The following is a 14,701-nucleotide window of genomic DNA, read 5'->3' as shown; positions in this document are numbered from 1 at the left end:
TAGACCCGGCAAAGGGAAATTAAGTGCATTCAACAAGTGTTTGGAAACCCCCAAAGGCTCTAAAAGAAGCCCATTTTTTCTTTTCTCTTTTTAGTCTTTTCATTGAATCCATTTTGTCTTTGCCTGGCTGCAGCTCCAAACCTCGTTAGGAGTCTTGGCTTTAGTTTTGGCTGTGCCATACCTGCGCCCTCGGACGAGCAGACCCAACTGTTGTGCCTCTCGCAAAGCAATTGTGTTCCCGCCAATCCTTCCATGCTGTCATGAATTATACATGCGTTTCCCCGTGCTGATTTCTGCTTCACCACACTAACGCACATGCACACTCCCTCTCCACCCCTCTAAGGAAGGAATGCGCTTGGTTGGCAGAGCAGAGCGGCAGAGGGGCTCTTAAGGCCAGGTGCAGAGGGGGGAGGACGATGTGGGGAGGGAGGGGGGGGCGAAGGGGTAACCCGTGACTTCCAGAGCAGCCTCTGCCAAGGCTGTGAAACGCTTCAGCGCTGGCAAACCCTGTCCCTGTTCTCCTCCCTCCCTCCTTCCATCTCTCTTATCCCCCTCGTTTTCTTATTCTCCACAGGGAGCTGGACCATAATGACATCTCGGGCACAATAGAGGACACCAACGGGGCCTTCTCTGGATTGGACAGCCTCAACAAGCTGTGAGTGTCTCCCCTCGTTCTTTCTTTTAACTCCCTCTGCCTCTTCTTCTCTATCACCCCCTCCTTCTCATCCCTCTGTCCTGAACCTGCCACTGATTCTGGGATTCTCTCTGCAGTTTTTCAAAAACAGAGAAACAAGTGAGCATTCTCATTTTCCTGCATCCAAAAGTTTCCCCCCAGATCCCAACTTAGTGCCGGCCAAGTTTAACTAGTTCAATTTAAGGCCACGGAGTTCATATTATCTGTCCCCTCAGGACCCCACACTTCACTTGGTAGGAAAGTGTTCACACTGAGCAATGACTTATAGGGCCCCTCTTCTTTTTTACAAGGCTTGTTCATCACATCGAAGGCAATTTTTTACCTCCATCATACTGTGGAAGCTCAGGCCAGTTTTCCTCCAGTTCAATGTGGCTTTCATCTCATGGTTTCATTGTTTCACTGTAGCTTTACAGCCACACTGGGTTCTCTTTGCTGCTAATGGTTCAAAAAGGAGATAGAGTGAATCTTTTTTTTCATGATTACTCAGATGTTTTAGTCAAGGCAGCTAGCAAAAAGTTCAAGTTGAGAGTTGGCAAGTTGAGAAATTAGAACGGACGAGGAGTTTCTGGCACCAAGCGGTAATCATCAACCCGCAGGATGAAAAGATGATGTCCAGCCAAGATGGTTCCCAGTGTGAGCTCCGCTGAAAGAGAGAGAGCGGAAGAAAGAGAGAGAGAGAAAGGGCCTTTCTTCGAGCTGGCAGGGGTTCGCTCCCCAATAGGCTTAGTTCTATTTCTCCTCCATGCCTCCGCTCCTCTCGTCCCCTCTTTCCCAGTCCCTGTTGTTAGGAACTGAGAAAGGGTAAAATTGAGAGCTGCATTCAGTCATCAACATCAAACACCTCACACGCCCCGCCCTCTGACCCTGCCCCTTTTGTCACGGCGTTGGCGGAAGCGGCCCGCTGCATCCCAAACCCTGGCAGAGCGAGCCATGGGAAAAAGAGATGCAGAAAAGAGAAAGAAGGGGTGAGACATCAAAGTGTCCACCATGCACACTGGGTTTCCTTAAAGCAGCTTGTGAAAGCCACCACATGGGAGGGAAGTGGGTCTTACAGATCCGAGCCAAGGAAAATGATGAGTAGATCTTGCATTATATTTGTTTTGATGGCCTAATCTAATTCCTTTCAGATAAAAGTTGCAAAGTAGCGCTCTTATCGTCGCTGTGACAAGACAGCCATTTGTTTGTGTGTACATGTGGATGAGTTCAAACACTGGGGTCTTCATTGTGAAGCAGCCAGCCGTGTCTCCTCTTCCTGTGAAGTGAAGGCTATAACAGGAGCGGAGCAAGGGGAGGGGGTGAGGGGATATCAGCGGGGAGAGGGTTGGAAGAGGAGATTAGCACCCCAAATCAGAGGGAACAGCAACTCATTTCTTGGCTAAAAACCAGGTTTGACAGGCACAGACACACACTCACATGGTTACACGTGTGTTCTTACACGCTCTTTAGGGGAAAAGAGCCCCCCACACACACACACACACATAAATACACTGCCCTGCTCGGTCATTGCTATTGAATTCTAATAAAGATAAAAGTGGTCTTTGAAGAGCGACACGGAGCCCAGGTGCCCCCGTCCCCCCCGTCCCCACAGTCCAACCCCATCCAATCTCCCTCACCCTTCCTCCTGGCTAATCTCCACACAGTTCAGATTTCCAATACCTCAATCCCCCTCACTCTTATCAGATTCAGCCTTGCTAATTGTGCTTTCTCTCTCTCTCTTGCTCTCTCTCCTCACCTCCCCCTTCTCTTCTCTCTCTTCATCTATTGACACCCTTCATGTTTGGAAACGGCAGGACTCTGTTTGGAAACAAGATCAAGTCAGTGGCCAAGAAAGCCTTCTCTGGCCTGGAGACCCTGGAACACCTGTGAGTATCCCACAATGCTTGGCTGCCCCCCCTCCTCGTAGCCAGATAGAGAGAGAGAGAGTGAGGAAGAGAGGGTGGCGTGTAGGGTGAGGCGAGGGGGGGGTATTGCCAAAAGTAGCTGGCAGAGAGGAGGCTGCTAGCAATTTAATAGCGTCTTTGTAAAAGGAGAAGACAGAGGCTTTCGCGAGCGCCCAGCTGCTTCGCTCTCGTTAGCCTAGCGCAATCTCAACTTTGGCCTTTTTTTCCTGCCTCTGCGCAGGAACAAAGTTATTGAGCATATGGCGAGCTCCACAGAAGAAATGGAATTCCTATAAGCTCTTTCACAGGCGTTTGTCAAATGAGGGCAGGGAGAGACGGAAAAGCTGGCATGACTCCTCAGACATACAGGCTTTAATATTTCCACCTTGGTTAAAAGTCAGATTCTTGCTAATGGAAGTGTGTATGTGGCTGTAATGTGTATACAGTTAATGACACATTGTGTGAATGTCCCAACAGGAACTTGGGAGAGAATGCTATCCGTTCGATTCAGCCTGATGCCTTCAGCAAAATGAAGAACCTCAAAACCCTGTGAGTTACGCTGATGCATTTACACTTCCCTACACATGCAGAAACAGCCACTTCAGTTCTTTTGGCATGTGCACACACAATCAGAACACATACTCTGTTACAGGTGCAATAGATGGGTTATGCATCACATGTACTCACTCTTCTCCTCTACAGTCTCATTCAGAGCGACAGCTTCCTGTGTGACTGCCAGCTCCACTGGCTGCCTGACTGGTTGGTGACACGTGGTCTGCAGGCAGGTGTCAATGCCACCTGCGCCCACCCGGAGAGCCTCAAGGGCACCAGCATCTTCCAGGCTCCGTCCAGCAGCTTTGTGTGCGGTGAGTAATGTGTGTGTTAATCTGTGTTTATGTGGGCGGGCGTGTTGTGCAAGAGGCGTTAAAGGCCAAGATGAGCCACACTGACAGCTTTGCGCTGTTCTGTTATTTACATAGTTGCACTTATTTGTTTGTGTGGTGTTTTTGTTTGGCTTTGCATTTGAACTCAGACATGCTAATGGCTCCTTATGTGTTTTATTTGCCTCTTTCTCATCCATTTATGCATAGCCAGCAGACACCTACTGAGAGACATTTGTGATGTTTGACGTTGGATCGTGATTTATGCTTCCAACTCAATTTGTCTTTTCTTTTTATCTCATCCCTCCAATAACTGTCCTCACTCCGGGGCTCCTTTTTTTCCTCTTCTTTTTTTTTTGCCTTTTCTCACTTTCTTTCTTCCTCCTACTCTTGCTTTTCTAATCACTCTCCAACTTCAGACGACCTTCCAAAGCCCCAAATCACCGTGCAGCCAGAAACTTCTGTGACAGTCCTTGGTAGCGATGTGCATCTAACCTGTACAGCTGCGAGCAGCAGCTCCTCACCCATGACCTTTGCTTGGCGTAAAGACCAGGAGTTGCTTCGCCACGCAGAGACGGAAAACTACGCCCATGTGCGAGCTCACCACCAAGGCACAACATCGGACATGCCAGGCGCAGGTGGAGGCGTGATGGAGTACACCACTATCCTGCACCTGCGGCATGTCACCTTCGCACATGAAGGCCGTTACCAGTGCATCATCACCAATCACTTTGGCTCCACCTATTCCAGCAAGGCTCGCCTCATTGTCAACGGTAGGTTGATTTTGAAAAGGTTAAAGACATTCATTAGCCTGTTTACTAACTACAACTGTATTGTTAAATACTGAACAAGAGAGTTGGGTCAATGTTGTTGTAAACAGTATGATAGCAATTAAAATGTGAGGGAAAATGGAGGAATATTAGTGGTCCAGTGTCGCGCTAAGACAAGATTGACGACAATCACACTCCACATCTCTGTTGATGTGTGTATGATTACATCATTTCCACCAAATAAAATGCCTGTTTATGTTGCACTTATCTGAATCTCAACTGTCCCGTTTGACAGAGGAGCGATTGAGATTAGTGGCCATGCGGATTTTTCCTCTTTCACTCAAATAAAGTCTTCTCCCTTTCGTTTGGCTTCCATCTCTTCCAGGATGGTATTCGGAACAAATTGATTTATCTGCATGTCAGTGCTAACAGGGGCCATCTCCTCTGCGCTCTGTCACTCTGTTTTTTCTGCAAGTGGAGATTATTTATCTTTGACTTTGGTTTGCTGCCCAACTGTGCATCAGGCCTCTCGCTGCTTCTTCACTTGGTGCTGTAATGGCAGGATCTTTTTTATTGCCTATTGCCTTACCTATAGAAGTTAGAATTGTGGCTAGTTAACAGAAGTTCACTGGTCCAAATGCCTGTACCAGCTGTGAAAGCGTGGGTAGGACCGAGTGTGTAATGCTCTGTAATCCTGAACAACTGCTGTCAATGTTCTTAACCCAAAACTGCTTCAACAGGATCAGCCTGCGCACGTGATAGTGTAGATCTGTATCACTAGAAATGAGGGAACTGCTTTAAATACATAAAGGTCAAAGGTGCTGATGCTGTTCTGCACAGACTATACAAAAGTAAATGGAGCCCCCTGTGTCCACAGTTCTCCCTTCCTTCGTGAAGACTCCCAGGGACAGCACCATCAGGACAGGCCACACAGCGAGGCTGGAGTGCGCCGCAGAGGGCCACCCAGCACCCCAGATCGCCTGGCAGAAGGACGGTGGCACGGATTTCCCTGCTGCCCGGGAACGCCGAATGCATGTCATGCCCGATGATGATGTGTTTTTCATCATGGACGTCAAGCCGGAGGACATGGGCGTGTACAGCTGCACTGCCAAAAACACAGCGGGCACCGTCTCTGCCAACGCCACCCTCACCGTACTGGGTAAGAGTATTTAAGCAATAATGCCGCTCATTTTTGACTCGTGCAGCGCAGTGTTGATAATTTCCCACATCCTCAAAAAAAACTTGGAAATAGCTTGGCGCTCAGATGGGAATTGGTCAATCTGAGGCTGCAGAATGAGAGGCTTTATATTTTTCTTTTCTCGGCAGCTGTGGCCTTGCTGCAGGTCAATGGCCAAAGGTCACAGTTGGGGGTCAAAGGGGGGATGGTGGGGAAGCAAGGGGGACTCACAGAGGGGTGTTTGTGAGGCATTCCCACCCCCCTTCTCTTCTCTCGGTGGGAGGGACAGTCATGGCTGCTTCACTGCAGGCCTCAGTGCTCCCAGTTTATTGGCTGTTTTACACTGGTAAATCAAACAAAATGGAGCTGTTCTCCTATAACTATCTCAGGACATAGATCATCTTTGTCCTCTGTCTTTGAACTGAGCAAAGCAGTCCCTTGTTGAGCAGAGCTTAAAAAAGTTGGGAGTTGGGGGTTTTCTTTACTATCACACAATAGTTAAAAGCCTCAAATCTCCCCTAAAGAGCTCAGAAGCATCAGTTTCTATACTTAACATAGTTGGACTGGTAGAGGCGGTATTCTAGCGACACATTTGCATATTGTGCAACTCGTGCGAGACTTGTTAGACTTCACAGCAGTTCAAGCTGAGTGCTAATCCACTCAGCAATGTAAAATATTGAAGCTAGCGACCATGCCTCTCAGCTGAATCTGTGATGTTTGGGTTTGAGAGACGGAGGGGAAGGAGAGGGGAAGGGTGGCTGCAGTCGAGGGGCCCCTGTCTGGAAAAGAGTGGCGGGGAAGAAAAATGGGAGCCAAAGAAGAACTGGAATGGTGGAGTTAGAAGTGTGTGGGGGAAGGTAGGCTTTAGAGAAAAGAAAGGGGGGGAGGGGGTGTAGTAGAAAGAGAAGGATTGATGGAGACGGAGAAAGTATTGATAGAAGAGAGAGGGCCAACTGAAGTGGGTTAAGTGAGATCTCTTAATCTGTGTATGTCCCACTGTGAGGGGAAGTGCTCAGTCTGAGAGAGGCCTGCCTCAACACACACACACACACACACTGGTACACTCACATTCATTTCAATGTGCTCCATTCAGCAGAATGCAAAGTTGCCGGGGAAACAGTGAAATCATTGTTCTGAAGAGGATCCTGTCCCAAGAGAAATGTTGTTTGTGTGGTGTAATTCAGATGTATGATCCAGTGAACTGATTTCAGAACCTGTCAGCTTTGCAGATATGACCTCAGATGTACGACTGAGGCTTTTAGATGAGACCATCATCATGAGCTGAGCTAATCAAGCTTTCAGTATCAAACTCAGAACATCACACTTTGTGCCCAGTCACTCCAGCTGACTCATCAGCCTGTAACCAATACTGTGAACAAGCAGAAACCTGAGAACAGAAACTTTGATCTCACAGAATAACAGCAGAATAATAGAAATCACTCACCTCAGGAACACTGGAGTCGTCAAACTTTTGGTGAGAAATGTATCCTTCCTCTCCTCCACAGAAACCCCCCACCTGGCCCAGGACCTGGAGGACCGCAGCGTGGTGGTGGGGGACACGGTTGCCTTGCAGTGTAAGGCCCTGGGCAGCCCGCCGCCCCGCATCACCTGGCTGCGCAACGACCAGCCGCTGCGCCCCTCCGACAGACACCACTTCACCCCCGGGAATCAGCTGCTGGTTATCGGGTCTGCGTTGTTGGAGGATGCTGGCCGCTACACCTGCCTCATGTCCAACACCCTGGGCACGGAGCGCGCTCACAGCCAGCTGGTGGTGACTCAGCGCCGCAGCACCTGCACACCGCCGGCAGGGCCCAGCACGGTCACTATAGGAATCATAGTCATCGCTGTGGTGACTAGTATTGTGGTGACATCGCTGGTGTGGGTGTGCATCATCTACCAGACCAGAAAGAAGAGCGAAGAGTGCAGTGTTACCAACACAGGTGATCACAGATTGATGTTGGATTATTTTAGGCGATCTCACAGGAGCTAGCTAAAAACATAAGATCGAAAATTTGCTGTGTTCTGGATTGCACGTTTTCTTTTTTACACTCTTAATTTCTCAAATTATAATCCCCCAGAAAGGAAAAAAAACCAAAACATTTCAGTACGTACTGCAACCGCCCTTACACATTTTGCACTGTTGCATACAGCATTCATACAATTGATAGACACTACCTGGTCACGACATTGCGTATTTAACTTTGACCCTTTTGCTCATATATCTGTTGCTGTCTGTAGAGCGAATTTTAAGTAAAAAGAAGAAGCATGCAATTTGAAACACAGCAGATCTTCACATTATCATTACTTATACATTACTTTGGAGATGAAACAAAATGCAATTCGCTGAGTTTGCCAGGGACGAAGGTCAACCCTTAGAGCTCTGGTGATGTTACATTGCGATGTATGTAGTTTTAATTTTAAAGTTACATTGTAGATTGTTTGTGATTGACTGGTGGATTGATTATAGTCATTGCGGCTTCTGTCAGCGGTCGATGAGCTGTCATCTGTCTGCGGCTAAGTCGTTGTGATGGATCTTTTACTGCACAGAAACTGTGAATCAGAATAGCCAGAAAAGCATGCTGGTGTGCATACTGCAAAATGTGTCTGGATGCATTATTGGCATACTGCTTTAACATACCATATAATTGGACATACTAAACAGGGTTGGAAATGGACTTTTTTGTTTGCCTGCCACTGTGGCTAGTGGGTTCCAAATACTACCAGTCATTCAGTAGATTGCCTTTGTTTTATCGGCTGGTAAGTGAAGAAAAACAAGCAGCTGGCACACTAAATAGTATGGTAGTATGGGTAATATGTTAGTATGACTGCACTGATTGTTCTAGCCCTGGTTGTAATGTCCCGTGTTTGGCTCTGTCATCTCTCTCAGATGAGACAATAGTTCCTCCAGACGTACCCAGCTACCTCTCCTCCCAGGGTACGCTGTCCGAGCGGCAGGATGTGTGCATCCGCGTGGAGGCCGGCGGTGGACCTCAGCCCAACGGACACATCGTAGACACCACAGGTACCTGACAGTTCAGCCTCTGCTCGGCCTGCCAAATGTTTATGCTCCCCAGCAGTTTCACCCACATCCCATGAGCAAAGCTGGTGCTGTTGCATAACGATGAAAGGAGCACCGCTGTGTGCGAAGGCCTGCTCAGCATCAGTAATAATTGCAGCAGACACCCTAACCACAGTGTTGACACACAGTTGTTGATTTTCTGTCTCCAAATCATTTATTTTTTCTCTCCCTGCCTGCGTGCTTGCAGGTTTCGACGGCGCAGTAGTGTGTACAGATTGTATGGAGAACGGCAGCAGCTACTCCAAAGACTCCGACTACCTGACACATGGGTTTGGCAACGCTGGAGGCACGGAGTACCAACAACACTCGGTTCCTCCGCCCTACTCTCATTGTCATACAGGGGAGCTGCACGACGCAGGGCCACACTCACCTCCGCTCTGCAACGGGACACCCAATGGGATTCGAAAGGACATGCAAGGATCCACATTTCCCAAAAACCACAATACGTTCCAGCTGAGCCAACATGACAGAAAGGGTAATTGTGAATTTAAATGTACTTTAAATGCTTTAAGTTAAGTTTGTAGCCCTCAGAATCTACACAAAAACTGCTTACAAATGCCAATGGCATGATCCCATAAACAAAAACATTAATTCATCCAGTAGGCTTTTTAAAGCCCCAAACTTTCTCTGTTTTTCTGCATCAGTAATATCAGGTGATACCATCAGAAACTATTTGGAATTAAGGAACCGTTGTCAAGGCAAATTTCTTTGAACATCATTGCTGATGGATTGGCTTCTACCAGAATGTGACAGTGTGTCATAGTTGCGTGCCCAGAACCCCTCAGGATATCTCTCTGAAAACACTGCAGAGAAGCACTGAGTTCTCACTGCTGCCAAACTCCTGCAGTTGCACGTCTGGGCCTGTTCTAGGATTCAGACTCTTTAGCGAGAAATAATAACAGTGGAATTGGCCTCCGAATACCAATTCTCACCTCCGCACGTCAACAAAGCCCTATGCATACATTCCACTGCCTGTGAATCCGAAAGCTGACTGCATATTTGCCTACATACATGCCGTGTCACTGATTTTGCCTGTTTTTTTCCCTTTCCTCCACCTTCTCTTCTGTGTTCATCAGCAGGTAGACAAACGCCGGCACGCTCCCCATCACAGGAGGACTCCTTCCACAAACCCGTGAAGCTGGCTGGCGTCACAAGCCACGGCCGACTCGACAATGACTGTGAGCCTGAGCTCAGACAAACTCTGCTGTCCAATGGACACACCCTTAGAGCCTCTCAAAATGAGAGCACCCCCCTAAGGAGAGCCAGCGACTAGCAGGCACCCAAAAGTGGACTCGCAGTAGCTGAGTGGACTTTTAAAGTTTTTTTGCACTGGGAAATAAACTGCTACCTCATATCGAGGCGATGGATCCTGAGCCTCCTGGATCTGGACTGAAAGGGAGCACCAGGAAGGTACAAGGCAGGGGGCATCCGGAGTTTGAAGGTGGAGCTTGTGTGGGTGGCGTCCCATCTGAGCGTTATCAGCTGTACATAGTTAAAAACCTTCGTTTGGGAGGTGACCAATAAAAATTCTAGCTCCAAAAAATGTGACTTGCATTTGAAGCATGTAAATGTAGGGAATCTTGTACAGTATATTGTATGTGCAGGGGAAAAAGAGAAATATACCTTTGGACATTTGACTGTACATAAGAGTTTTCTTATATTATATATTATATAACTTTTACAAAAGAGTATTTGAATTTATGTGCATGACAAAGAAAGGAGTGATGGTATTTTTATTTTTCTTCAAAAAGCAAAAACAAAACAAAAAAACAGCCTTTTTCAGCATTTACCAACATTCAGCTGCGGTGCCTTAATGCATGATCAAAGAGAACTCAACTTGTAATAGCATTTATCAAGAGACTTTTTGTGAGATCCTGGTACACTCTTTATAGCAAACAAAACAAACACTTGATTGCACTTGAATGTTTTTTTTGACAAACCATGGCCTTACAGAAACACAGTTCACATTCATTGTTATTGTATGAAGGAAGAGCTTCGATGTAATGATTTTGGTACGTCAGATGGTTCAGGCTGGGATATTTGTGGGTGGTCCATTAAAGCACTTTTATATTCACATCACAGAGAAGCAGATAGTGTACATGGTATCTGCCGACAGGAATGCAGGAATCTCCTCTGTTTGAGGAGACGTTCCACCTTCTTTAACACGGTAAAATTGACAGTACATACTGTACCATCAAGGCTCTTCCACCTGTTTCACAACACAAGTTACTGCAAAGCTGCTCTGATGTAATTGGGAGAAAACAGTCTTCTCTGTACTCTAATTAGTTTCTTTATTTGTCCAAGAAAGTGACTTTGGCACATGTTCGCAACCGAATGTGGTTAAATTGAGGCGTACAGCTGCTTTTATACGCTGTTAAAACCAGTAATGATCTCTCAGTATGGACAGCCTGCCATGTGCTCTTGGTCACATCCATTATGAAATCTAAAGCGAAGTGCACACTAGCACTGACCTTAAATTGGCTGAATGCTTAATTGTAACATTCTTATGCTATGAATTCAAAAAAAGGTTGAGAATCAGGGAGAATGGTGTTTTATTGTGTTACTGCTGTAATGTGCCTCAGCATCCACCGTCGTGCATTCGCAGGCTAATGGCCAGTATTCTGCGTCCGTCACATCCCCACAGTGTAACAATAACGTTCTTATCGACGCTACAGTTGAATAATGTTTGAGGTTATATAAAAAAAAAGGTTCATGCTGTGAACAGTTGGAAGCTAGTGAAATAACCAAACTTGGAGGATTAATGCAGTCAGATGCTCCCCGGACTGTCACAATCCCTGGATACACTGGGTCACAATTCACGAGAGTAGTTACATTGCCTAATGTACGCACGGCCTCATCTGAACTGCGTTCTGTTACCAGTGGCCTTATCGGGTAAGCTGGAGGACACGCTCCTCTGGTTACACCTGATAGCACCTATCAAAGATGATTTTACCAGCAAGACCAATCAGAGATCTCGGCTGGAAAACCAATCCCAGTGTAGCAGGTAAAAGGGACAAGAAGGAGAGACGTGCAGTTCAATGTTCTTCTGAGTAATTTATTGAAACAAACTGTCCGAAACCGTTGTACCAATGTCAAAGCTGAAACCGTGAAGTGTCTAACATGGCATTGAAGTGTCTAATAAAATCACATTTTGCTATTATTTAAAGTGTTTTGCCTGTTTTCTTGCCTGCATGCAACAAAATGACAATCACAAACAGCTGAGTTAGCATTTAGCGGGACTCACATGTCACAGCGCTCACGGAGAAGCCATCAAGTCACGGAGCATGCACGGAGACGTGAAATCCAGAGACCTTGATCTTCAAAGCGGTGAAGTCGCTTGTGCCTGGACCACAAACACACAGACACACAAAGCTAATCTTCCAAGCAGGAATGTGTGCTGGCTCCCTGAAGCTCCTAAGACAGCAGGCATATCTTTTCCTTCTGCGGGCTGTTTAAAATATTTGCTATCGAGTCGGGGCGGACTGAGGTCAGCGGATGGCCAGAATGTGCATTCCAGATGGATGTTTGTCACAGGATGATTGACATGCTACCGGCCGTGGCCTCCACCAATCACACGCTGACCATTGTTGGCCAACAGCTTAGTGACAAGCATGACAAACACTCCCACCTGTGAGGCCATCCATCTCCTGACAGGATTTACCCAAAGTCCTCAGTTTTACCTGCAAGGACAACGCTGAGCTAATCAGCTGAACACAAGAGGGGAAACGACTCGTGTTATGGCTAACTGTTCCTGCGTATGTTTTTTCAATGATTCCTTCAATAAGCCGTTATTACAGAAGACTTTTTGACTTTACACAGGAGGAACAGCGCAGGTGTAAATAATAAAACTACTGACGGCTGCTTTGATTTCAGGCTCCAGGTTCTGTGCGTGCTGAATCACCGTCTCGCTCACTGAAGCACTTCAAGGGAACAGAGCCATTGTTACTGTTATTAGCAACATCTGTGCTTTTCCTACTGTGACAAGTCAAAAAGTCTGCTGTGAGAAAGACCATCAGACTTGGAGAAATGATTTGTTCATATTGTAATAATTTTTTTGGGGATACATGACTGGAGAGCGGAAAGCATCTTGTACAATTGGATTGTGTGGAAGAAAACATCTCTTTACTGCAGATGCACAAGAAAATACATCATATCCTAAACGTACCAACCACAAAATAAATCCCTGAGAAATCCACCAATTTAGAACATTCATGCATTTAACTCCAACCATTGTTGCACCTCAAACCTGTAGTTATGTAATAATTAATCAGCTTTGTTTTCATATACGGATCATTTCCTGTGCAAAGCCAGATGCAATTACATCTGTAGTTTATATTATATCGTCACAAATACCAGAGGCTTGACCAAGTAATTGTTTCACAAGTCACAAGTAAGTCCTAATTCAAGACAGTTAAGCTTCAAGTCCTAATCTTTAAATTGAGTACTCCACCAAATGTATTGCCATTTTAACAACGGAACAAAAAAAAAAACATAAATCATGAATGCTTTTTAAAATTTGTACTTATTTGTAAAAACAAATTTATTGGAGGTTGTTGCGTCTCCGTCTGTAATTTCAGACCCGTGTGTTTTTCATACTGCAATTTGTGTTTTGTTTCTCCTTTTTTTTTTTGAACAACTACATAGTTTTTGGACACAAAGTAAAGTATCTTTTACATGATTTTCCAAGTGGTGCTTTGTAATATAACATCAGTTCTTCATGGTTCTCTTCTGCAACGTGATTGGATGCTGTCAGATTGATTCAAACAAAGTAGATCTGGGGAATGAAGCGTCGACTAGGAATTAATACCATCAACATTGTAGGAAATGGTTAAATTAATTGATTTGTGGCAAACTTTTTAACACACATATTTTAAACATTTCACCTTTTTAATCTGTTGAATCTATAAAGGCTCAAGTCCAAGTCACGAGTCATTAATGTTAAAGTCCAAGTCAAATTTTCAAGCCTTTTTTGAATTTGTCGAGTCGAAAACAATCAAACTTGTGACTTGAGTCTGGCTCAAGTGACTTGAGTCGCCTCTGACAACTACTGATAATTAAATTAAGACAAATCACACACAAAAAACATTTTTCCCCACTCCATCTAGTCATACAGATGATTGTGGTTTAAGGCCTCAGCACTTGGCAAATAATCAAATCCATTTGCACAGCTTGATACCACAAGTGGAAAATACCCTTAGGTTATGTGCACTAAAACTTAAAGTAGTTTCCCAGATTAGGAAATGGCATTGAATGCATGAGAGTAACCGAATAAATCTGACTGTGTGCAATTTAACTGCAGTTAGTGGTACAAACTCATACTTCACAGTGACAGCACCTTTTAATGCATTTTCTCAAAGGATGTATGTTGTATTTTTTTGTGTAATAGGCTCTTGCCGAGATTTAGATAAGAAGATTGATACCACTCTCCAGTCTGCGTTGTCAATATGTAGAGCAGCCTGTTGGTTTAGCATAAATAAAACCATGGAAAGCTGAGCTAAGCTAAGCTAACACAATGCTATGGCTGCAGCGCACTTTAATTTAATTAATTTAATTAATTTAAAGCGCGCGAGCCGCTACTTAATATGCGAATGGTAAATGGCAGATAATTATTATTTCTGCTGCCGTCAAACAACAGGTAAACATACCAACAGCGTCACTGCGGTCGTCTGAACACTGACAGGAACAAATCTTCTCTCCGACCTGTTTCTCTGTGCTCGAGTAACAAAGCACGCGCACCTGCGCAGCTGATATCAATTAAATCAGCGCGTGCCGGCATCTCTCTCCACTGCGTCACCGGAAGCCGGAAGTTTGACGCATTTTACGCGCTTTTCATGCGTCTTTTTAGTTGTTGTTGTGAATTTTGGCTGTGTTCGTGCATGTGGCTTACATTTTAGCAAGATAGTGCATTTTTGTTAAATCCGGGAATTTCCAGCTCAGCTTCTACAATAAGTATAAAATACACTGTGTAAACAAAATTGTTACATTCATACTGTTACCTGCAAAAAAGTGCGCCAATGAAACCCAGTCAAACTGCAAATGTTTGATCCCACAGCCATCAAATCATAACAAATATGCGTTGTATTATTTCTGGGTGTCATTCTAGGCTTTTGCCTTTGAATTTGTAATTTTTACTATTTTCCACCTGATGACGTCATTTTCACCATATTTGGCATATGGAGAAAATATATGCTATTTCCACTAGTTCAATTAGTCATAATTA

The 14,701-nt window shown here is 45.3% G+C and overlaps 1 protein-coding gene across 2 annotated transcripts in view; it reads left to right on the top strand.

The window, feature by feature from the left end:
- lrig1 (leucine-rich repeats and immunoglobulin-like domains 1) overlaps positions 1-11,641 on the top strand; it is a 38,913-nt gene extending 27,272 nt beyond the window's left edge. Inside the window, exons 9-18 of one of the 2 annotated variants that reach the window (XM_042502651.1) lie at positions 575-655; positions 2,485-2,556; positions 3,052-3,123; positions 3,277-3,440; positions 3,875-4,228; positions 5,103-5,384; positions 6,908-7,342; positions 8,290-8,424; positions 8,669-8,956; positions 9,561-11,641. In XM_042502651.1, coding sequence (XP_042358585.1) covers positions 575-655; positions 2,485-2,556; positions 3,052-3,123; positions 3,277-3,440; positions 3,875-4,228; positions 5,103-5,384; positions 6,908-7,342; positions 8,290-8,424; positions 8,669-8,956; positions 9,561-9,754 — 2,077 coding nt within the window. In that variant the 3' untranslated portion in view covers positions 9,755-11,641. Of the gene's footprint in view, positions 1-574; positions 656-2,484; positions 2,557-3,051; positions 3,124-3,276; positions 3,441-3,874; positions 4,229-5,102; positions 5,385-6,907; positions 7,343-8,289; positions 8,425-8,668; positions 8,957-9,557 lie in introns of both variants that reach the window. The other variant, XM_042502643.1, reaches the window with a different exon arrangement.
- Positions 11,642-14,701: the final 3,060 nt, after the last annotated feature.

The sequence above is a fragment of the Plectropomus leopardus genome, chromosome 2 (genome assembly GCF_008729295.1).
Source record: "Plectropomus leopardus isolate mb chromosome 2, YSFRI_Pleo_2.0, whole genome shotgun sequence".
Taxonomy (NCBI): Eukaryota; Metazoa; Chordata; class Actinopteri; order Perciformes; family Serranidae; genus Plectropomus; species Plectropomus leopardus.
This window is presented reverse-complemented; position numbering and strand designations above follow the sequence as displayed.